Genomic DNA, 22,794 nt, shown 5'->3' with positions numbered 1-22,794 from the left:
AGATTTAGAGAGGCACTAGCAACTTGAAATATAATCACTTAAAAAAATGTAAATCCTAGACCTAACCCCAAGTTCTGCCAGTTTTTTTTTTTTAACAACCTGGATTTCTTTTAGCTGATGTCCATGTAACTTGTTTAATCATAATAGCAAGGAACTACATGGTAACAGTTTGAAACCTTGATCCAGAATATACAATGTACTTTATCAGATTTTTATTGGCATTGTTTAACATATTACATCATGTTGTTTCAGGTATGTAATAGTGTGTTTAACAGCTGGGATCAATTTAAAGATCACTTGGTAATACACACAGGTGACAAACCCAACCATTGTACCTTCTGTGATTTGTGGTTTATGCAAGGCAGCGAACTGAGAAGGCATCTCAATGACATTCATAACATTTCAGAACGAATTGTGACAGATGAGATTCTTCCAGTGGAAGCCATGGAAACTGAACCAGTGACATCAATGACTATTATAGAACAAGTGGAGCAAGTCCACGTGCTACCAGTAATTCAGGTACAAGTAGATCCAGCACAAGTAACCATGGAACAAGTGCATCCGGATCTGATTCAAGATAATCAAATAAAAGGTGCACAGATGGATGACCTACAAGAACAGGTACAGATTAGTTATGTAGAAGTGGAACACATTCAGACTGAAACAGGTACTGATGTACATGTGGAGGAACTACATGTTGAACATGTAAATCAGATACAAATGGAAGAGGTACAGGGAGAACTTATAGATGAAACAGATCTAGAACAAGTAGCATCTGAAAACATTAATCAGGGAGAGCTAGAAGAGAGTGAAACTGGTGAAATAGGTGATGTGAAGACAGTTAAAGAAGATCATGAACAAGCTGAAGATTTAAAAACTCAACAAATAGTGGGCACACAAGACGAACAAGTGGATGATTAGGACAAATGACTGCACTGTGAAAGTTTCAGGAGGAAATACCAAATTTATTTTTGTTAATTTCTACATTGATTTTTGTACCAAGAGTGGTTGGCTCTCCAGGATCGCTGTCCTTAGGAAACCAGACAGGTGGACCAAATTGAGGATATTTCATATACAATTAAAATCATCTTCTACTTTAAAAAGAGGTTTTCCTCTTTCATGTAATACCATGGAGCAAAAACTATCCCAGAGGTCAGCAGCTTTATGAGAAATTTAATAGTTGGCTGTGAATAGACTGTGTTGTTGTTATACCATGCCCCATATTTGTGCAGTTGCTGTCAATGAGACTTCCCTACCCATTTACAGGACCTTGATATATACTTGCAGCAGAAGATGAAAGGTGTGTGAGAGCGAGAGAGATGGTATCATGCTAGAGAATGGGGATTCTGATGTGTGTGGATATTTAAGGACACTTGATTGACCCACTTAGAAAATTTGTCATCCAGCAGCAGTTTCTTACAGTAGCAGCAATTCTCAATATACTTTTTTTTCCTAATCTGAACAGCCTTTCAGCCTAGTTTGAAAATGTCAGACTGATGGCAACAAGGGTTGTCACTAGAGTTCTTGGAGTGCAGAAAGTATTGTGCCTTTTCAGAATTGACTAAACTTCCACAAAGCTCCTAGAATTTTTAAGAAGCTAGTGCAGTAAAAAGCCATGTAGATAATGCTATAGTGCTTTATATTTTTGCTTATAATTGTCAACTACCAACTCTTGCTTTAAATTTAGATGGTGGGGGACAGAATGGAGCAAATTATTGAAGACTGTTGAAAGGTCCACTTACAATAGGAAAAAATAAGCTGAATCCATGGTAAATGAAGCGGCTGAAAGATTGTATCATCTTACCTCTTTGCAGTAAAAATTAATGCATTTAAGAACAGAGAAAATTGTGTGTATGATATATCAAGTTCCTGATTTGAAATGAAATTTTCTCTGACACTTGACATAAAGATCTTGTGCTAAAAACAATTGAAGCCATAGGTATGAGTTCTAAACTGTGGATTTAAAAGTAGGAATGTAAATAAATCAGTATTATTGAACAATAAAACAATACCAACCACAAAAAACCCTGTGATATTACTTCAGTCACTATATTAGAGAACAAGTGTCTGAGTTTGAGCACTTGTTACCTGCTGAGCATATTGTACCATACAATGCCATTCCATTTTAGCTGTAATGTAAAACATACGTTCTCTCCAGTGTTATAATATAAATAACTGTGGTCTAGACTGTGATCTTGGTAATGGTAATGGCAATGGAGTTCATGCAAATCCACTTTATCAGAGTTAACCCATTACTATTTATAGAACTTCATTAAAAGATGTTGGCCTGACATTTCAGAAGTGGTGGGTACTTTCAGCTACCAGTAACATTAGTGAGATTTGGTACTTCTTGAAAATCAGACCACTCATTCTCAGAAATTAAAAAAACAAAATTTACAAAGATTACTTCTCAAAGAATTCTAGCAATCTTGCAGACCACAGGTCTACATTGTTCAATTTCCTGAAAGTGCAGAATTATTCCCCATGGTATGTTCTCAAGCACTTTATCTGTTCAGCTGGTCTGTCTAAATCGGGGTGGGCAATAATGTTTGACTGGAGCCACTTCGGAAATTTTTGTAGTGGCCCAGGGCCACCCTGGTAGAGGCAGAGCCAGGACCCTCCCATGCTTCCCCGCCCACAGACCCGGACTGGTCTGGGAGGGGGGAAGCGTGTGAAGTCTTTGCCCCTGCCTTCACCAGAGAGAACCGCCAGCTGTTCTGAACAGCTGGCAGTTCACTCTAGGTACCCATGCCCCTGGTGGTGGAAGGAAATTTTGAATGCCACCCCTGCCTCCAGGTCAATCAGGCCCTGGGATAAGGAGGAGCACACAAAGTCTGCACCTGCCCTGCAAGGGAGCACTGCCCATAAGTCACCCACCAGCTGAGCAGAGCCAAACCCCTTGAAGGGCAGGGCAGGAAGAGACTTTGCATGCTCTTTCCCTCCCCCTCCCCCCAGGCCCTGATGGGGCAAGAGGAGTGCAAAGTCTCTCACTTCCTGCCCTCTTGCATGCAGCGCTTAGAGCTCCTCCTCCCTGATTGGCTTGGGAGTAGCAGGACCTCCGTGGGCCAGATCAATGTGCTTGGGCCGGATCTGGTCTGGCAGGACCACAGTTATTGCTGGACCAGAGAGCCCCTAGACCCAGACGGCTGGGTGGCCAGGGGGCTGGCATCAGTAGCCCTGGAACAGCAGAGCCGCAGTAGCTCCAGCAGTCTTGGGCCAGTGAAGCTGCAGAGGTCCTGGGGCACCGGAGCTGAGGCAGCCCAGGAGGCTTCAGGCCGGCGGAGATGCAGCAGCCTTGGTGGCCCTGAGGAGTGGAGCCCAGCAGCTCTGGAGCAGGAGACCCATGGCAGCTCCTGTCATCCCAGGGTAGCGGAGCCACAGCAGCCCCGGTGGCCTCAAGGAGCGGAGCCCTGGCAGCCCAGGGGAGTGCAGCTACAGCTGCCATAGCAGTCCTAATGCCCTGAGCCCTGGTGGCCCTGGACCCAAGAAGTTGTGGCAGCCCTGGGCTAATGGAACCCAGAAGCCCTCAAGAGTGAAGCCCCAGAGCTGCAGCAGCCCTAGCACCTTGGAACTGCAACAGTGTCAGTTCCTGAGAGCTGCGGCTGCTCCAGCGGCCCTGGGGCAACCGAGTTCTGGGGGACCCTGGGCATTGGAACTGCAGCAGCCCTGGGCTGACAGCCTGATGGCCCCAGGGCAGCAGAGCTGTGGTGGAGGGGACTGGCCAGCAGAGCTGGGAGCTGGCCTGGGGCCAAGGGAGCTCCATTAGCTCTGCTGACGGACCGTAGGGGAGCCTATGAAAATGAGGCCACAAGTTGGAATTGTTTTCTCTTTGCCTCAGTTTCTCTAGCAAGCGGGATTGATACCTGCTTCTCCAGCCAGGAGCAATCAATATTTTTGTCCATGAAAAGTGTTGGGATGTTCGAGGTTTCCCAAACCAAGGCTGCTCTTCCATTGCAGCCTCTGCACCTTTTGATCCAGGCCAGAGCAGGGCGCGAAATGCTCGCATGAGCGGGACAGCCGCCCCGCTCACACCGGTCCCCTCGCCTCACCGCCCTGCCTGGGTAGTGCGGGAGGGCGGGAGCTGTCCAAGGTTGCAAAGGAAAACAGCGGCTCGCTGGCTAATTATGCGCCGTGTCCCCCCCAGTAATTACCCTCACGAGATGCCGCCGCCCAATCTGAGCTCTCCTTGGGCCCAAGGCGTTTCACCAGCTGCCCGCTGTTACCGGACCGGCTCCCCGAGGGGCGCGGGCGGGGGCCGCAGCCCGCCAGTCCCAGGGGTTGGTTAGATCCGCCTCTGCCAGCTCGGGGCCGCCTCCCTGCGCGGCCAATCAAAGCCGACGGGCGCTTCCCACCGCGCAGCGGGTGCAAAGGCGGCTGCCTGCCCGCTCCCCTGGCAGCGATGCCTCTCGGGCTCCGCTTCCCCGCGGCTTTCCCCGGGGGCTGCCCTAGACGCTAGCCCAGCCTTCCGGGGCCCTGCGCCGGGAGCCCCAGACCCTCGCAGCCCCTTGGCAGCGCTGCTCCCCTCCGCCCGCGGCGTGCCGAGGCTGCAATGAGAGCCCTGCAGCCTGGCGTCCGCCCCCAGCAGGTAAGGCGGGGGCAGCAGCTGAGGTGAGAAGGGAGGGAGGCCTTAGGGGTATGGGTGTGTAGGAGGGGTGCTGAGGGCGTTGTGCTTAGGCTATGGGCAGCAGGAGCCTTGGAGGCGTATGGGGGGGGGGGGAGAAGCTGGGGTGCAGAGGGATTGGGAAGGGTGTGCAAGGACTGAAGAGAGTTTATGCTGCGCCCTGCAAAACTTTCAGATCTACTCACATAGTCCATTGATATGTATTAGCATAGTGACATGTAACTCAAGTAAAAAAGTTTGCTGTCTTTAGGATGCCCAAACATCCCAACCTTATGGGTGCCTCCTTGCCACTCTCTTCCCCCGCCCCCACCCCCCGTAAAAAAACAACCCCAGTGTCCAAATTCTTCTCTATTCCTTTTGGTCAACCTGCCTGCCCTTAGGTCATTGCCTCTAGCATCCCCATCTGCTGCCTGTTCCACACCCTGGGTACCAAACTAAGGTTTGTGAGGGCAGGGGAAGAAGAGCGAACCTCTTTGATTGGGCCGGTTTCTGTGGATATGAGAGAAGTTTTCAGCATAACACTCTTCTTCAGATCATTTATGGAGTCATGTTATTCCTACAGAAAATTTAAAGGAGCATGTTGTCCTGATAGTACTTTAGTTCTATACAATATTTTGGAAATGTTTATTCATCTGCAGTCTAGAGCCCAAACACTCTGGTGGAGTGCTGTGGCTATTTTGCACTGTCCCCCCAGTATAAAACAGCCTACAGCTGCCTATAAATAAATCAAAGAAAAATGTGTTTATATTGTAGTAAGGGGTGGCTGCAATCATTACAGTTAGAGCTATTTAATAGTTTCCATGCTAAGTCTCTGTCTTCATCTTGCATTGTTCTGTAAGTTCCACCTTTGGGGGCTGAAATATCAAGGCATTGCCTCTGTCCCACATTGATATTCTGTGAAGAATTTTTGAACATAAACAGTTCAGCAATACTTGAGAATGAAAATACTGCTTTTCTCACTATTAAAATGGAACAGTACTGCTACATTGGGAACCTGAAATATGACATGCAGATAGACCCACTTGAGGAGAAATGTCTTTGAATGCTCCTGGGAAATTTGAATTTGATCAACTTTTTTTTTTATGTGACTGAGTTAAATCCTTTTTGAGATCCTGCTTAGGCATAAGTTGGCTGTTTGTTCACTTTTCTATTACTAATCTTGTAAAATTAACATTTTAGGCAGCTAAATTAGCCATGCAGTGCACTCATCCTGCTTCCTATCGAAAACAATATAACATCTGCTAATAAGGAAGCAGTTCCACATTGTCCCCTTCTCCAGATAATTATGCAATGCTTGCTAAATTGCACCATAAGGGAGTGAGCTGTTATGGTCCCTCACAGCTCTTTTCCTGGAGCCGGACCCTTTCAGCAGGACTTGGAGCTCTACTGGATAGGCACTTTCTTGAAAGAGCCTCCCCATTCCTGCAGTCTCCTCATTTTATCTCATCATCATTGTGATGGTTCCTAAGGCACTGACAAGGTGAGAATTGATTGAGGGAAGGCTTCTGTACACCATATAAGGGTCACTGGATGAATTCTTGCTCTGTTCCTTACTGCCAAAAGCATAAAGTTCCTTAAATACACAAGAAAAGGGCTTTCTCAAGTTGTGTGGGACAGACTGTTCCAGTGCACTGCTTCAGATTGTGGTTTTTACCTACATTATTTTCAATATTCACTGACCCAGTGGAGTTTGTTTTGAAAATCCTGGCTACAATACATGAAAACATTAATGTAAATACCATAGAAATAGGAAAAAATATCTTTTACAAGGTTTAAGTCAGTAGTTCCATAGAGCTGAATTATAAGAATTAAGTTTAATTAAAAACGAAAAACAATTACAAGGTAATATGTGACAAATCTACAATTGGAGGAAAAAGTGCACTATATATTGTCTGTAATGCAGTATATTATTTAATTAAAGGTTGTACTGTAATGCATATGGGAGACAGTGGCTTTAGGGTACTTAATCATGCCTCTTTAATGATCTAATGTAGTATTTTTGTATATAATAGTAGTCCTTCCCACTATGTTTTTTAATTTTCTTTGTTGCATAAAATAACTGAGTAGGTGAATCCAAAATGGCTTGAAATGTCTGGAAAGATTCCCATTCACTTCAATAGGCATTGGATCAAGTTCCCTTTGTCTGTGCAATTGAAGACTTCATTGTTTTTGTAGTTGTCATGAAAAAAAGATCTGGTGTAAAACATTTTTTAAAGGGTACTTAATAATTTTGTCAAAATGTTGATGACTCACGTAAAACTAGTATCTTACTCCAAAAGTAGTACTGATGATTAAATGGGACTAGTTTGTGAAATAAGGTGGCAATCTTGAGTTCGCAGATTTTTCTTACACAACTCTGAAGTTGTGCTATAAATCCTCCTTGTTAGCTGAGGAGTAGGATCAAAAGTAAATGTTGTCTAAAACAACCTGACAAAAATGTCTTTCCCTTTGCCCAGTGCTCAATGTGAATTTTTAAAAAACTGCTGCAAAGAATCTGCCCATGTGTACTTTAATAAATCTATACAACATAGTCCCACATGGTGTGCTTAACTTTAGAAACCAGTACTATTCTGTTGGACTCTATAATAAACATGTCTACAATTCAACTATTCTGGCATAACATTCCTTTATATCTGAGAGTGTATCTACACAGCAGCATTATTTCCAAAATAACAACGTGGGCATCTTTACCACAATTCCGTTATTTTGCAATAAATTCAAAATAACAGATGTCTTATTCCAACTTCTGTAAACCTTATTCTATGAGGAATAACGCCTATTTCTGAAATAGCTATTTTGGAATAGCTGTAGTGTGGATGCTCCACTGCTGCTATTTCGAAATAGCTCCTCCCCAGGGTCATTCAAAGTAATTATTCCCCATTGCCTCCTGGGGCTGTAAATCAAGGTAGCATGTCCACATTAGGGAAGTCTGCCTTGGACTAATTTTGAGGCTTCCCTGTAGTATATATGTGTTATTTCAAAATAAAATATTTTGGAGTATTTCTTCCGGAATAGCTTATTTTGAAATAAGTGTGCAGTGTAGACATATCCAATGATAGAATTATTGAGCTTTGGCCCCTGGAAACAAAGTAGAATAATTGTGCCCTTGACAAGATTTGCCTCTTTTGCTTCTGTAATGTGACAGATATGTTTCCTCTGTATTACAGTGTATATCGTAATATTTACATTATCTATTTGTATCTACATTTATCCATTTCTACCGGTCATATTGTCTCTGCTTGTGTCTTTTTACAGCACCACAGTTCCCTTTCTGCTTTCTTTCACTTGACATTTTCTGAGTGACAGAACAATTTGAGATTAGCCAGTCTCATTCAGAGTATCACTTTATTTGCAGTTGTCACTGTTGAAGAGACATCTAAGAAGCTTTCTTTGATCGTTGCTTATACCTTGCTTTTACTGCTGTTCATATGGGGAGGGGGGAGTCATCTTTTATCTATCATGTAATATTCCAGAGAGATGACAGAAATTCAGGATTTGTCATGCAAGTACAGTGTTCTGATGTTTTGAAAAAAAAAAATCTTTCTTTGAAAAATGAAGATAAAAGGACAATGCCACCAATTATTAAAACTGAAATAATTTTTTGCAATTCAGTTCTTACCTTGCTTATGTTGATTGATTTCAGTGCAGTTACTTCTGATTTATGATCAAGTTATTGGAGTAAGAATGGTGTAAATGAGACATAATAGGACTTCCAGGTTATGTGTTTAGGACCCCAGCCATCAAAACACCTATGCACATGCTTAGCTTTAAAGTAGTGAATAGTTCCATGCATTTTAATAGGACTAACAACATCCTTAAACTTTAAGCACATGGTTAGATGCTGTGCTTTACTGGGGCATTATTGATATTGTGTATAGTGTAATTGATGTATATGGCAGCATCTAATACGTGCAGTTAATTACAAGAAAATAACATGTGTCAATGACTTTAATGTGCAACGGACGTATGCCGACCGGGGCAACTTATAGTGGAGACTCCCTGTATTCCTGATGTCTTATTTGTGTCCATTTATCCTCTGTGGAAGAGACTGTCTCTTATATTAGCTGATATACATGGCAGAGAGACATCGCGGGCACTTGATGGCTTATATTACATTAGAGGTTAAATTAAATAGCAGTTAAATGACATCAAGTATGAATTCATCCACTTAATGTGGTAGCATCACAATTTTTAGAGGGAACCTAAACCATATCCTTGGCTTGCCTCCAACAATGGAATGATTTTGTAGAAATTCTGTTCAGCGACACCTACAATTCCTCATTCCTTATGTGGATTTTCAATGTGTAGGAGCAGATTATTCCTTAGTGCTTATGTAATGCTTTATTATTTCAAAGCACTGTTCAGACTTTAATGAATTCAGCTTCTTGACACCCTTGTGAAAAATAAATATGAATTTTCCTGAACAAATGTGATCTCTTAAATATAAGAATTTTAATTGATAAAGATTAAATTAAAGTTCTCCTGGGAGTCAGTTTGGTGGAACTGGGAATAGAACCCAGCATCCTGATGCCCTACCTATGGCATATGAACAAGACATTCCTTACCTTCAGTGAAGCCTGATTGTTGAAACTTCGTTCTCTGAGTGGAAAATAGATACACCTTTCTCCTTGTCTGAACTATCAAGGTGCTCCTCTTTCCTCATCATTTATGTCAGGAGCATAGTATTATTTTTAGGACTGTCAATTAATCAATTAACTCAAGCAATTCATTCAGAACAAATTTTTAAAAAGAATAAAACATCTTGATTAATCACAGTTTTCATCACACTGTTAAACAGTAATAGAATACCAATGTTAAATTTATTATAAATATTTGTGTTTTTCTACATTTTCAAATGTTTATTTAAATGAAAACACGGAATACAAAGTGTACAATGCTCACTTTATATTATTTCTGATCACAAATATTTGCACTGTAAAAAGATAAATAGTATTTTTCAAATTACCTCATCTGAATACTATAGTGCAGTCTCTTTATTGTGAAAGTGTAACTTACAAATGTTGAATTATTATTACAATTTTACATAATTGTAATAAAATTTGTTTACTCAGAAAAAATGTAAATCTTTACAGCCTGCAACTCCACTCAGTCGTGCTTCTTTTCAGCCAATTGCTAAAACAAATGCCTGCTTCTTCTTGAGAGTGTCACCTGAAAGAACAGGTGTTTGCATGGCACTATTGTGGCCAGTGTTGCAATATGCTAAACATTTTTGAAAATTGCACTTTCTCAATAAAGAGATTGTACTATAATATAATTAATATGAGGTGAACTGAAAAGTACTCTTTTACAAATATTTGCACTATAAAAAAGTTAATCAGAAATAATAATATAAAATTATCACTGTACACTTAGTATTCTGTGTAATTTAAATCAATACATTTGAAAATGTAGAAAAACATTCAAAATATGTATAATTGGTATTCTCATTTAACAGTGCAATTAAAACTTCCATTAATAATACTTATTTTAATCTTATGATTAATTGAAGTTATTTTAAACATTTGATAGCCCTAATAATTTCTTATTACTAGTTATTTTATAAGAAGACAAAGTGCCCGTCTGACTGCTCTATTTCAAAACAGGAATAATCTTATGGAAGTGAATTGTAACTGTACATTTCAAATAATAACCAAGGATCTGTTTCCTTACAGTGGCCCCCTCACTGATTGTTAATTGCAATGCATGTGCAAGTACACTGCTATTTATTAAGATGTCAAGGGAGCTAGAGATTCTACGTATCTAGGTATCTGAAATGAAATCATTCTGAGTATGTCAGTGCTGGTGAGAAATCCTGTTAATGCTGTATGGAGATTGCTCTGTTGAGAGGGGATTAGCAGGATACATTTTCTATTCGTTGTCGTGACAACCATGATTCCCTGCAGCTGTAAAGCTGCATGTTAATCCATGCAGGTTAATCTAGTTTCAAGATGAGCTAATCAATCAATATCAAGTCACTAAATAACAGGTGGGTTAAATGCCTTTTAAAGAAACCACCCCAAGCCCTATACAAATAACATGATATGATCCAGGAAGTTATTTATACTTTGAATTCATTTGTTGATCCAAATTATTATCATAATTATTATTGATTACAACTGTAACCAAAATGCATTAGATATTGTGCATACATATGTGATGACACAGTTTCTGTTGCCCCAAAGAATTTGCAATGTAACAAGTCCAAGGTTGGAGATATGGATATAATCTACTAGCAACACTGTTTTTAAAAGTAAAGAAGTATGTAATCAGAAAATACATTAGAAAATTCAGTTGTCTTCTAAAGTGCAATTGTAACAAATGTCAAATGAAATTCATTAATTGAACTATGAAGCAGGGGTGTTTTAGTCCTGATTTAACTGGAAATCTCAACTCCACCTTAACTTTCCTTTTTTGAAAAACATTCCGCTTCATGAAGAAGAGGAAAAGATTTTGTGTTGTAGAATGGCCACTTTATGCTGCCCTGTTGGTATAAAGAAGCCATAAGGGATCCCTGCAGAATACACTTCTTAGAGAGAGTTGGCATAACAAATGTATGCTAGCCCTTCCCCAGTCCTGCTCTAAATTGTCCAGCTGGTAACTGTCCTCTATGACCTGTTCTGCCAGCAGAGAATAGATGGGTCATACTGTGTTCTAATCACACTTCTTTCAGCACCCTTCCCCACTGGCAGTGGGGGGACAGCCTAGAGCTACTGTGCTGGGTGTATAAATGTATTGAGAACCTCCCTTCAATGAGGGATTCTGCAAGGACCATTTAGACTCTCCCTCCTCCCTACCCCCACCCCACATTATGGCCCCTTTGTACTGTGGAGTGTCTGTTTTGTCATACTTGAAACCAAGTCACTATTGTTTTTTACCTGAAGATCGGTTAAATTAAATTTTCCTGATTCAAGGTTGAAAGTATTGTCAGTCCAGTCCAGGAAGTGCAGAAAGTATTGTCAGTCCAGTAGGATCAGAGCATTGCAGAATTTAGAACAAGGTCCCTGCTTGAAAAGGACAACAAACTGTGGGTAAGGTGGGCTCATCTGGGTCTGTGGGACACAGATCATTTTGCAACTTAAATAAATTGTTACCTTTTGGACCCAAATGGATCCAGGTTGTTGTCGTCGTTGTTAGGTAGAGAAATGGATTTCTCATTCCAGCAAACAGGATAAGATTTAACCTAAGGATGTGAATGGTTAACCAGCAGGGGTTGGAATAGCGTGCGGAAGAGGGCTTCTCTCTCTCTCTCTCTCTCTCTCTCTCTCTCTCTCTCATATTTATTATGGACCCATTTTATATTCTTCAGTAATGCATACAGCTTGGTTAGATAGAAAAGCTGTTCTTCAGTGTTAATGGGCAAGTGCCTCTTCCTCTCTTTACATTACTCTGAATCCCCTGCTATATGTTCTCTCAGGAATAACTCAGGCAGTAAATCTCTTGAGTGTTAGTAATTACTCTCTCAACTATATCAGAGTTGATCTTTTTGCTGCTTAAACATGATAAAGGCATAAGATTGTGGCAGTTTCATCAGAGTTATGGGAATTTTTTTAGTCTCTCTTTCATGGGGATACCTTTCATTCAGATGCCCAGACTTTGCAGTGCTAAAAGCCTGATTTACATGTAAATGCATAAAACACGGTACTATAAATAAATACTAACTGATAATCTTACCAGATGTGCACGGCTTTATAAAAATAACTAGTGCTTCGTGGGCATATTTCCTTGTACCTTCCTGACAGAGCATACAAATTTCTTCCTGTTTGAATTCAGCAATAATACCTGACCCAACACTGTGCTGTTACAGCACAAGGAAAGTTGCATTTCTCATTTTAGGATGCTACAAGCCATATTTGTGGCTAGGACTGAATTTGAGCAGAGCTGATTTAGGGCCTGATCCTGAAGGATGCTGAGACCTGGAGCTCCCATCAATTTAAAGGGAGAGCTTGCAACCTCTCTCAGGAGGAGTTCAGTACCTTGCAGAATTAGGTCATTTAATAAACATCAAAGGCAAGCATATAAAAGGCACCCTAATGCAAACCATGTGCTGCCACTCATTAGATAAGCAACTGTCTGGTTTACATCATGCTAATTCTGAAGCATAATCAGAGCTTCATGTGAGGAGTTTTCTCTTAGTAGCAGTCAGTGGTAATTAGCTCTAGCATGTTCTTTCTTCAATTCTGAAGATTTCTTTGTCTATTTTTTTTTCCTCAGGCCTTCCCACTAATTTCCTAACTGCTCACCATTTTATCTCCCACCTTCATTTGGATGCCATTGAAACAACTGATGTCCTGCTTGCTTAGGAGAATGATACAGGGACTCTTTCCCCTCCTCCAAATCAAAGAGCCAGAGCTCTTGTAAGAGGTAGGGTTGGCAACTTTCCCAGACACAGATTACAACCCCTCTTTGGTGTTCTTGGCCTCTAGTGACCCAGGTTTTGATGAGCTTCTGAATGCTTGTTTGGCAGAACAATGAAAGTGCTGATCTGCCCAGCTACCACAAACTAGCCCCACATTTTACATGAAAATACAGACTTGAAAAGAAAAATATATAAATGTTGGTTGTGAGGAGGGACTAAGCTGGGCATTGGTAATGTTTATTATACATATTGGACATGTCATATGAAGCAAATTATTTATTAGTTTTATTTCTATATAGGTACCAGGATCATCCCTGCCTGTATACTCACAGAAAGCCCATCTTGCAGTCCTTGGCTGCAAGCAAAACTCCTGACGACTACAAAGGAAATTTTCTTATGTGAAGACTATTGAATCTGGCCCATAAATGCTGCTGAAGAAGTGTTATAATTAGATTGAACTGAAATCAGGCACTAAATCATAGCATGAATCAAAGCACAGAGGGTATTTTCAAGCAACAAGCTGCCTTAGAGTTCTGCTTTTTTTTCACTGTCCATAGGGAAAAGGCAGTCATATTACTAGCATGGACAGCATCCATTTGTCATCAAGTAGCAAATCTAAGGACTGATCCTGATGTTTTCTCTGTCAAGTCCCCCTGTTTACTACAAAATAGCTCCCTTCACTAATATATTGCAGAACATTATTTCTGAGAAGTCGTTTTAGCAGTTCTTAGTTCTTCTTCGTCATCTTCTGCTTTCCTGTGTTACCTTAGGCTACATCTAGACTGCAAACTTCTTTCAGAAGAAGTTTTTCCAGAAGAGATCTTCCAGAAAAAATTTTTTCGAAAGAGAGTGTCTCCACAGCAAAAGTGCAGAGATAAAGCCATCTGCTGTTTTGAAAGATAGCTTCCAGTCAATTTGGATGCTATCTCGCATTTCACTTATGATTACTAGGGACGGAGTGGCCACCAGGGCACCTGTGCTTTTTCCTAGAGGCCTCTCTCTTTCCAGAAAGCGCACTCTATGTCCACATGCGCCTTTTTCCGAAAGATCTCATTTGGAATAAAGGTTTCTTCTTCTTCATAGAATGTTTACCTCTGTCGAAAAACCCCCTCCATTCTTTCAACTTTCTGATGAAAGAATGCAATAGCAGTGTGGACTCTGGGGGGTTGGTGGGGAGTTCTACCTCCTCAACAAAAATTGCTCCCACCCCCACCCCCGACCCCAAAATATTCTGGTGCGGCTCTTTGCATTTTTTTCCGCCGTTGTTTCGGCTCTCTTCATTTAATGGGTTGGCCACCCCTGCTGTAGGTGCTACAAAAAATCCTGGGGTTAGTAGTATAGCATTTTTCACTAGTGGAGCTCAAAGTGCTTTAAAAAGGAGGTGAGCATCATTATTCCCAACCCCTACTTCCTGTATTCAAGTGAAGAAAGATCATTCAGAAGCACTGGCAGGATCCTTATTTTTCACATCACTAGCATAAGGGAAGGAAACTGGGAATCTTCAGTCTCAATTAGGGAAGGAGTAGAAGGAAGAATCCCATCTTTCCATGATTAGTAGCTTTCCTTGGCTGTCATGCACTCCTGTGTATAAATCCGGGTATTTGGACAGTACATCGTACATATTCATGAATTATGTATCATCAGTAGTTTTAAAAAAATAAAATTTAGGATTGGAATAATGCATATTAAGTATCTAAAAACTAGAATTTTATACAGGTGCATTTATCATTCTATCTTGCTTAAGATGATATGTCAAAAATGCCTAAAAGTTAATGTAATTTTTTTAAAATTTCAGGGAGACCTTTGTGGAAACACTTAAGGTTGGGATCCCCAAAGTGGGGCTGAGGGATTTAAAAGCCTATCTCCATCTGGGTCAATGGGTGTTAGGCCATGGCTTTCTTAGGCCCAATTAAAAATCCCAATCTAAATGCTTTGGGACAACCTTAATGGGATTACAGCTGGTTTCTAAGAAAGGACAGGATTTGCTTTTAAATCTAGAGTGAAAAAGCCATCATTAGCAAATGTTGCTGAGCTGCATTAACATTGAGATAAGTGCAAATAAGATTTATATACCAGTGTTAAAACAAGTGACTCAGGGAAAGGGGGAAAGGATTTCCTTCTCTTCAATAATGAGACTGTCTGTGAACCAACTATAGGTTGGACCTCACTGGTCTGGCACCCTGGGGACCTGACTGGTCCTGAACAAGGGGATTTGCCAGACCAGAGGTGGTCTCTCCCCTCCTGACCCATACTGCCACCAGGTTAAAGCTTCAGCCTGTCCCCACTGCTGTCTCAGCCCCTCAGGGCTCTTTAGCTGCTGCCGGCCCCACTACTGCCGGAGTGCAGCACCATGGTCGGAGCTCTGCAGCCAGGGCACAGCTCCACAGTTGCCTGGCTCTGCAGCTAGGCTCCAGGGCTGGGGCAGAGGGTCTGGGCCAGACCTTCGCGGCCAGAGCCAGAGCTCCTTGGCTGCTGCCTGGGGCTTGAAGCTCCATGGGTGCTGCTGGGACTAGAACTCCCCACTGTGCTTCCTGTTCTCCACCCCTCCCATCCCAACACTGGGTTGCCAGTACCCACTACAGTGCTCCTGCCCCACTGCTAGACTCCCCTGTTCCTGGGCTCTGTGGTCCAGGAACATCCATGGTCCATGTCAGACCACGGATGTTGCCGGATCCCAGTTAAGGGAAGTACAACCTGTAGTAACCTTGTGCTCACACCCTGAAGGTTTAGGAATCAAGATCTACATGATAGTCATGGGAAGGGAAGCTTTTTATATATACAGTAAACTTTGGATAATCCGGCACCTTTAAGACCCAGGGGGTGCCAGATTATCAGATATGCCGGACTATCAGAAGGGGGGGGCTATGAGGGGTCTGGAGTGGGGTAGGAGGGGATGCCACCCCAGACCCCTCATAGCCCCCCCTTTACGACCCCCAGGAGTCCCTGATTCAGCCACTGCTGGTCAGTTTCAGCAGCAGCTGAATCGGGGATGCCTGGGACAGAGCAGCTGGGGTACTGCCCGGTTGGTCCCGTAGCGCTGCCCCTCGGGGCTGCGGGACCAACCCGGCAACACCCCAGCTGCTCTTGGGGACGCCTGGGGCAGAGCAGCTGGAGTGCTGCCGGGTTGGTCCTGCAGCACCAAAGGACGGCACTGCAGGACCAACCTGGCAGGACCCCAGCTGCTCTGCCCTAGGGGTCCCCGATTCAGCCGCTGCTGAAACAGATCAGCGGCTGATTCCAGGAAGCCCAGGGCAGAGCTGCTCTGCCCTGGGCTTCCTGGAATCAGCCGCTGATCTGTTTCAGCAGCGGCTGACTTGGGGACCCCTGGGGCAGAGCAGCTGGGGTGCTGCCGGGTTGGTCCTGCAGTGCACAGCACTGAGGGGCGGCGCTACAAGACCAACCCGGCAGCACCCCAGCTGCTCTTCCCCAGGCGTCCGGATTCAGCTGCTGGTGAAACTGACGCTGCTGGTCTGTTTCAGCAGTGGCTGACTTGGGGACCCCTGGGGCAAAGCAGCTGGGGTCCTGCCGGGTTGGTCTGGTAGCGCCGTCCTTTGGTGCTGCGGGACAAACCCGGCAGCACTCCAGCTGCTCTGCTCCCGGCTTCCCCGATTCAGCTGCTGGTCAGTTTCAGCAGCAGCTGAATGGGGGAAGCCTGTCCGGCTGCCCCAGCACTTTGGGGTTCCTGATGGTGCCGGACCATCAGGCGTCCCGGAGCATTGGATGCCGGACTAATGGAGTTTTACTGTATTTGCAAATGGTTCACTGAAGTCATCAGTGTAATAACCCATTTATTTTTCCTGGCGGTAAATATGCCCTAACAAGTTTTTGTCTGGAATGTATCATGTATGTTGTTTTGTTGGGAAGATGCAGAAAACACAAAAGCTGACTGTTGGAAGAGAGAGCATCATGAGAGAAGAAAGTTTTAATATGCAAACTAATATGCAACCCCTAAAAAATAACCATCTCTACTATAATCACTGCAATGCACCGTTAGCATGAAACCCTCTTTCAGCACATTCCCTTCAAACCTAGTGAATATGATCAATATCCATGTTAAGAAATTGCACCTTATCTCCTTTTCTCAGGAACAAGACAATATAAGCCACCCGCCCCTACCCCTGCCCTGGTTTTACCTAATACATATACCCTAATTTTCTAACTCTTGGCTTGATTCACCAGTGAATTACTTCAATATTACATTGGTGTAATTAAATTGAGTTCAGTGAGAATACATAAAGACAAACGAGTAATTCAGGGTTGAAGCAGAAACTCCGCTTTTACCATGTTTAATTAATAATAGGTAAAAATAGAAAGGTGCAGAAAGAGAACTCTGTTTAATTCCCGACCTATATCCATCAACTAGAGTATGAGGGAACGGATCCAATGTCCATTAATTTCAGTGAAACTCTTCTCATTGACTGCAATCTATATTGGATTTGAACCTAAGTGTGTATGTAGTTACTCCATGAAAATAAAAGCAAGAAAATAGCACAATGTGGAAGCAGATGGTCTTGGTTGGTTGGTTTGTTTTGTTTTTGTGAAGTCTACAAACTATAGAAACTTACAGTTCTGTTATATATTTAGAAAAAATCTTCTGAGTTATCCCTAAAAGGTATGATCCACTGTTCCAGCTTTGGCACCAAAACAAACTTCCATGATAATGATCTCACATTTCTCTGGTTTTCTTTTTTAAATTTCCTTCTCACTTTTTAATCTGTAATCACTTCTGGATGTTCTGTGCTATTGACATCAAAATCTTATTATCTAAGTAGTGACCAGAAAATTAACCTTATGCTAAATCAGACCTTCTTTCCTTTAATATTATTGCATGAAAAAAACAAAGGGTCCTGCAAAAAACAGCAACAAAAACTAATTTTTTTTATTATATATTTGAACACAGTGGTCAGAGTAACCAGTGTTCTTTGATTTGATTGTTTGTATGAATTTATGCTCTTGGGATAGGTGCAGCTATGTAAAAACTCAGAAGTATTTAGAAATCCGTGCCTCTCCATCCCATCTATAGGTTTCCAAGACTATAAAGACTAGGAGTAGGGAGTTAGCTTAATTGCCCTCCAGTTCCTTCAACTAATTCAGGCTTTGTAACACAAGGCTCCAAAAAAATTGAAAGGATGGATTAATATCAGTCATTATCTTGCAAGCACAAGAGTTACTATCTGTTTGCTGAGATGCAAACCATAAAGACATAACGGAGGTGGGAGATATAGCAGCCAGGTGGATTGACATGATGAAGGAAAACAAAATTGACAGCTACTCAAGGGAGTATCAGAAGGGGTGCTCCCTTGATGGCAGTTCACCACCAGGGACAAACCAAGAGCCTACCTCTCAGTCCTCTGCACCCCAAGAGAGACCACAGATGCCCGCTCATCTTACTGCTGCCACCATATCAGGACTGTTCCCTACTCTGGCACTCCAAGTGCAGAAGGTGGGGGCCTGCAAAAACCTTAAATACCTTGCTTCTATAGGCTCTGCTTACAAAAAAACTCACCAGAGTCACAGATGCACTGGCTCTGGAAAAAAACAAACAAACCCAAAGCTGCCACCAGGTGATTTCACTCTAAAAAACAGGAGGGAACACTTGAATTCCTTCCCCAGCATACTCCAAGCTCTCTTCCCCCAAAAGAGCTTGGGGGGCGGGGGAGAAAAGAGAGAAACAAGCTGCAGCCTCTTGTCTAAGACCACCCAGTCTTAGGCAGACAAATACACACACACACACACACACACACACACACACACACACCCTGTTACTTTGCAGGACACAAGAATCAAATCATCACCTTAAAGTGATTTTTATTAAAACAAAAGATATACTTGATAAAGCATACTTGGTTGCTAGGTATACAGAGCAACTAAATAAAATAAATAAAAACACAAAGAAAATCTGTGGGAACTGTTAGTGAATGGGAGAGGGAAGGCATGGATTCACACAGAGAAGTTTAAACCAATCACAATAAAGAAAAATACCCTGATCTCAACTAGATACACTTTTTCCCTTTATTTACTCACAATCCCGTCTTGGTTCATTCTACTTCTATGCCCTGAATTCCTTGAAGGCATGGTAGTCCTGCTTGGGTTTAAATCATTCTGTATGTCTCAACTCCTGGCTTAACTTCCCCACACAAAGGCTACATCTACACAGCTTCCCTCTTCTGCAAAAGCCTATGCAAATGGAGAGTGGATTTGCATATTGTCATGCTTCATTTGCATAATTAGAAGCCGTTTTTGTGCAAGAGGAGGTTTTGTGCAAAAAAGCGCTGTGTAGATGGCACCTTTTTGCACAAAAATGGCTCCTAATTAATTATGCAAATGAAGTGCAGCAATATGCTAATCTGTGCTGCTTTTGCAGAAGAGGGAAGCTGTGTAGACGTAGCCAAAGAAAGCAGGCAAGGTATCTTATAAGTTTCAAATTTCAGCACTGAATCCCCATTGCTTACTCTGCTCCTTTGCCTACACCCTTGCTAGCTACCTGAGTTTAACCCGTTAGTCGGTGGGTGCTGGTCAGCACTCCTATCATCACACCCCAGTATTGAGCCCAATATCTTGTTAACTTATAAATCATATTGGTGCTCAGGAGATTAAATTCACAGGAGCAGGAGTGACCAAAGTGCCACTGGTGCCCAGTGCTCTGCAGGTGAAAAGCCTAGTTGATTCTAGCTTATGATCTATGTCCCCTGCTGCAGAGGAAGATGAAAGCCTCCCTCCTGAAAATCCTTGCCAAACTAACATGGGTAAAAATTCCTTCCTGACTACAATTCTGGTGATCAATTTGAGATTGAGCATGTGAACAAGACCCACCAGCCAAGAATCAACAGCCTGCTCAAAACTAGTAATTTAGTTTTGCATAGCTACATCTCTGAAGAGCATGAAAAATCCAATTGGGGCATGACCAAAGTTTGGCAACCATAGACTTTCAAATCAAGTTCAAGGTCTCAGTCCTTATCTTGAAAAGGCTCAGGGGGCTGGGCCTACCATATATAAAAGATACCTTAAGACTCTGGGATGAAGACCATGGTCAGCAGCTTCACTCCTCTGGCACAATAGAACTTTTTGTACAGTAAGAATAAAGTGAAATTTGTCCATCAGAAAGTGGAAAACTTAGCACCAGCAAAGTAGGCTCTGCAAATTTAAAATAATTTTGACTCTCTCAAATATAATCCGTTGGTAGTGATAAAAGAATGGCATTCACCTTTTTGTTTATCTGAATGGAGATTTTTCCCAATTCATCTAGTAGGTTCATCTGCCCAAAAGTTTCTTCTTTATAGTAGCATCTTTTGGAGTTCATCAGAATGCACTTAGACCTGTTCTTTGGATAATCCAGCAACTGAATCAGGGACTCTTATTTAGGCATATAATGTAGGCAGTTATATTAACCTTCTTTCCTTTTGCTTGAAGTCCAAAAGCATTGTCTATCTTTGCAATGAATGGGTAAAACACCCATATAAAGTACAGAAACATTTTTCAGTGTGAAAGGTGTTTTTGTGAAAATAGTCATTTGATCTGTAATAACCACAGATGTGCAAAGCCTACTCTCTCATGACATTATTCAGTGTTGCTGTAGCTGTGTTGGGACGAGGATACTGGAGGCAAGGTGAGCGAGGTAATATCTTTTATTGGATCAACTTCTTTTGGTGAGAGAGAGAGAGAGAGAGAAGCTTTTCAAGCTTACACAGAGCTATTCTTCAGGTCTGGAAAATGTACTCACTGTCAGAGCTAAAAACAAGGTCAAATAGAGGATCGAGTATAACTAGCACATATGCTAAGGGACAAAAAGGAGTTTAATGGGTTACAGATTCTTGTAACAAATCATAAATCTAGATTGATTTGTTTAGTGTCTAACAAAGTTATGAATATAAGCTTCCAGACTCATTTTTTGTAAGTGTTGTGCAGGTTTCCTTTGAGGATGAGGCCTGACAGGTCAGATGATAAGATGTCTTTGTTGTTTTTTGTTTTTTTTTCTCTCTTCTCTCATTTTCCTGAACAGTAATTGTCTGGTTTTATTAGGACATTAAGTGCACTGACTGTGATACATTTATGTTTTCTGATCGGCATGGGTAAGGCCCATTGATCTCAAAAAGGGTGTTTGGAGGGTGTTGATCATTGTAGCAGCGGCACTATCTTTGCAGGCTTTGCATCTGTTCTGGTTTGGTGCTGTCTTTGAGTTAGTGTCTCCTGATCTCATGGGAGCTTCCTTCTGACAATGAGCTTGAGGAGGCAGTAGGGTTGTTTGAAGGCCACAAGAGTCGGTTCAGGAAAGATTTCTTTCAGAATGGGGTCCCACTGAATATGAGTTGAGGTTGTTTGATAATATCCTGTGTGGGTCCATGTAAGTAATACATGACAACCCCCCCGCCCCCCCCCCCCCCCCCCCCCGACCAGAAACCTCTATATATTCCTGTATGGAAGCAGATTCTCTTGGGGTATTTGGGAGCCCATTCCCTGATGTGATCTACTTCTCTGTGGATTGCCCTTGTTGTTTGGTGTATGTTAATATGTGCATGTTGGACTTTCTCTTTGGAACATACTCTGTGGTATCTGAGTGCCTGGCTGTAGATAACAGATTTCTTGATGTGTTCAAGGCAGATCTGTGTAGGTAGGTGTGATGAACTGTGGGTTTCTCGTATAAGACTGTAGAGTGCCATTGTTGAAGCGGATTGTGGTGTCCAGGAAGCTGATGCTAATGTGAGAGTGTTCCAAGAAGAGTTGTTTGGATGGATGGTAGCTGTTGAAATTGTGATGGAAATCTATGAGGGAGTTTGTCATCTGTTTAGAGCATGAAAATATCATGGATATATCTTATTATATATCATTGTTTTTGTGGTGCATACATCCAGAAATTCTTCTTCAAGATGGCCCATGAAGAGATTGGTATATTGGAGAGACATCTTAGTTCCATTGGTTTGAACAAAGTGTATGTTGTTGAATGTAAAATAGTTATGGGAGAGGATTAAATGAATGCATTCTGCAATGTATTTGGGGCATATATCTAATGCTGTCCATTTTCCTGTAAATATTGGAGGCAGACAGTGGTGCTGTAATTGTGAGGGTTGTTGGCAGATAAGGAGATGACAGCTATGGTGGTGTTCCAGCTCCAGCTAAGAGCTATATGGCTGGCTCAATTTCATAACATGGAGCTTATCAATCTAGTCAAGTTCAGTTCTGCTGTGAGCCACTTGCTGCAGAGCTATGAAATTGACAAGAATAACATCCAAGAGCTGATGTACTTATTGTGGTGCCTAGAAGCATAGTGCATCACCCTAGCTACACCAACATATAAGCCCTATGTCTTTCATGGAGGAAGCATGATTATATTGGTGTAGAAGGGCACTTACATGGACAGCAGAAAGACTATAATGTAGATGCTGGCATAATAAGGTGCAGCTAATTCTGTAGTGTAAACCAAGCATTAGAAGGAAGAACACCACCCAATGAATTACAAGCATCAGTTCTTGTAGCTCCCAGATTATGGTTTTAAGTCGACTTTTCACACACACACCAGCTCCCAGTTGCCACCCCTCCCCATGCTGTTGACTCTGATACAGAGGCTGCAGTGCCAGGGATAGGGGAGCCTGCTTGTAACTCTGCACATTAACCAATGAACCCAGGCTCATCAGTTAACCCATGTAAATGGTTACACTTTCACATTCCTACCAACCCTGCTGCTCACCACAACTGGACATATATCAGAGGGGTAGCTGTGTTTGTCTGAATCTGCAAAAGCAACAAGGAGTCCTGTGGCACCTTATAGACTAACAGATTTATTGGAGCATAAGCTTTCATGGGCAAAGACCCACTTTATCAT

The 22,794-nt window shown here is 42.2% G+C and overlaps 2 protein-coding genes across 8 annotated transcripts in view; both read left to right on the top strand.

Moving 5' to 3' along the window:
- Nucleotides 1–2,474, top strand: part of ZNF131 (zinc finger protein 131) — a 61,427-nt gene extending 58,953 nt beyond the window's left edge. For 2 of the 7 annotated variants that reach the window (XM_075932487.1, XM_075932486.1), the window contains one exon: nt 253–2,473. In XM_075932487.1, the coding sequence (XP_075788602.1) occupies nt 253–921 (669 nt within the window). In that variant the 3' untranslated portion in view covers nt 922–2,473. Of the gene's footprint in view, nt 1–252 lie in introns of all 7 variants that reach the window. The other 5 variants (XM_075932491.1, XM_025179679.2, XM_075932488.1 and 2 more) reach the window with 5 other exon arrangements.
- Nucleotides 2,475–4,229: 1,755 nt separating this feature from the next.
- Nucleotides 4,230–22,794, top strand: part of NIM1K (NIM1 serine/threonine protein kinase) — a 69,508-nt gene continuing 50,943 nt past the window's right edge. The window contains exon 1 of the mRNA XM_075932501.1: nt 4,230–4,585. The gene's annotated coding sequence lies outside the window, so the exon portion shown is untranslated. The remainder of the gene's footprint in view (nt 4,586–22,794) is intronic.

The sequence above is a fragment of the Pelodiscus sinensis genome, chromosome 6 (assembly GCF_049634645.1).
Source record: "Pelodiscus sinensis isolate JC-2024 chromosome 6, ASM4963464v1, whole genome shotgun sequence".
Lineage (NCBI taxonomy): Eukaryota > Metazoa > Chordata > Testudines > Trionychidae > Pelodiscus > Pelodiscus sinensis.
The sequence above is the reverse complement of the archived record's forward strand: the minus strand, read 5'-3'. Positions and strand labels throughout refer to the sequence as shown.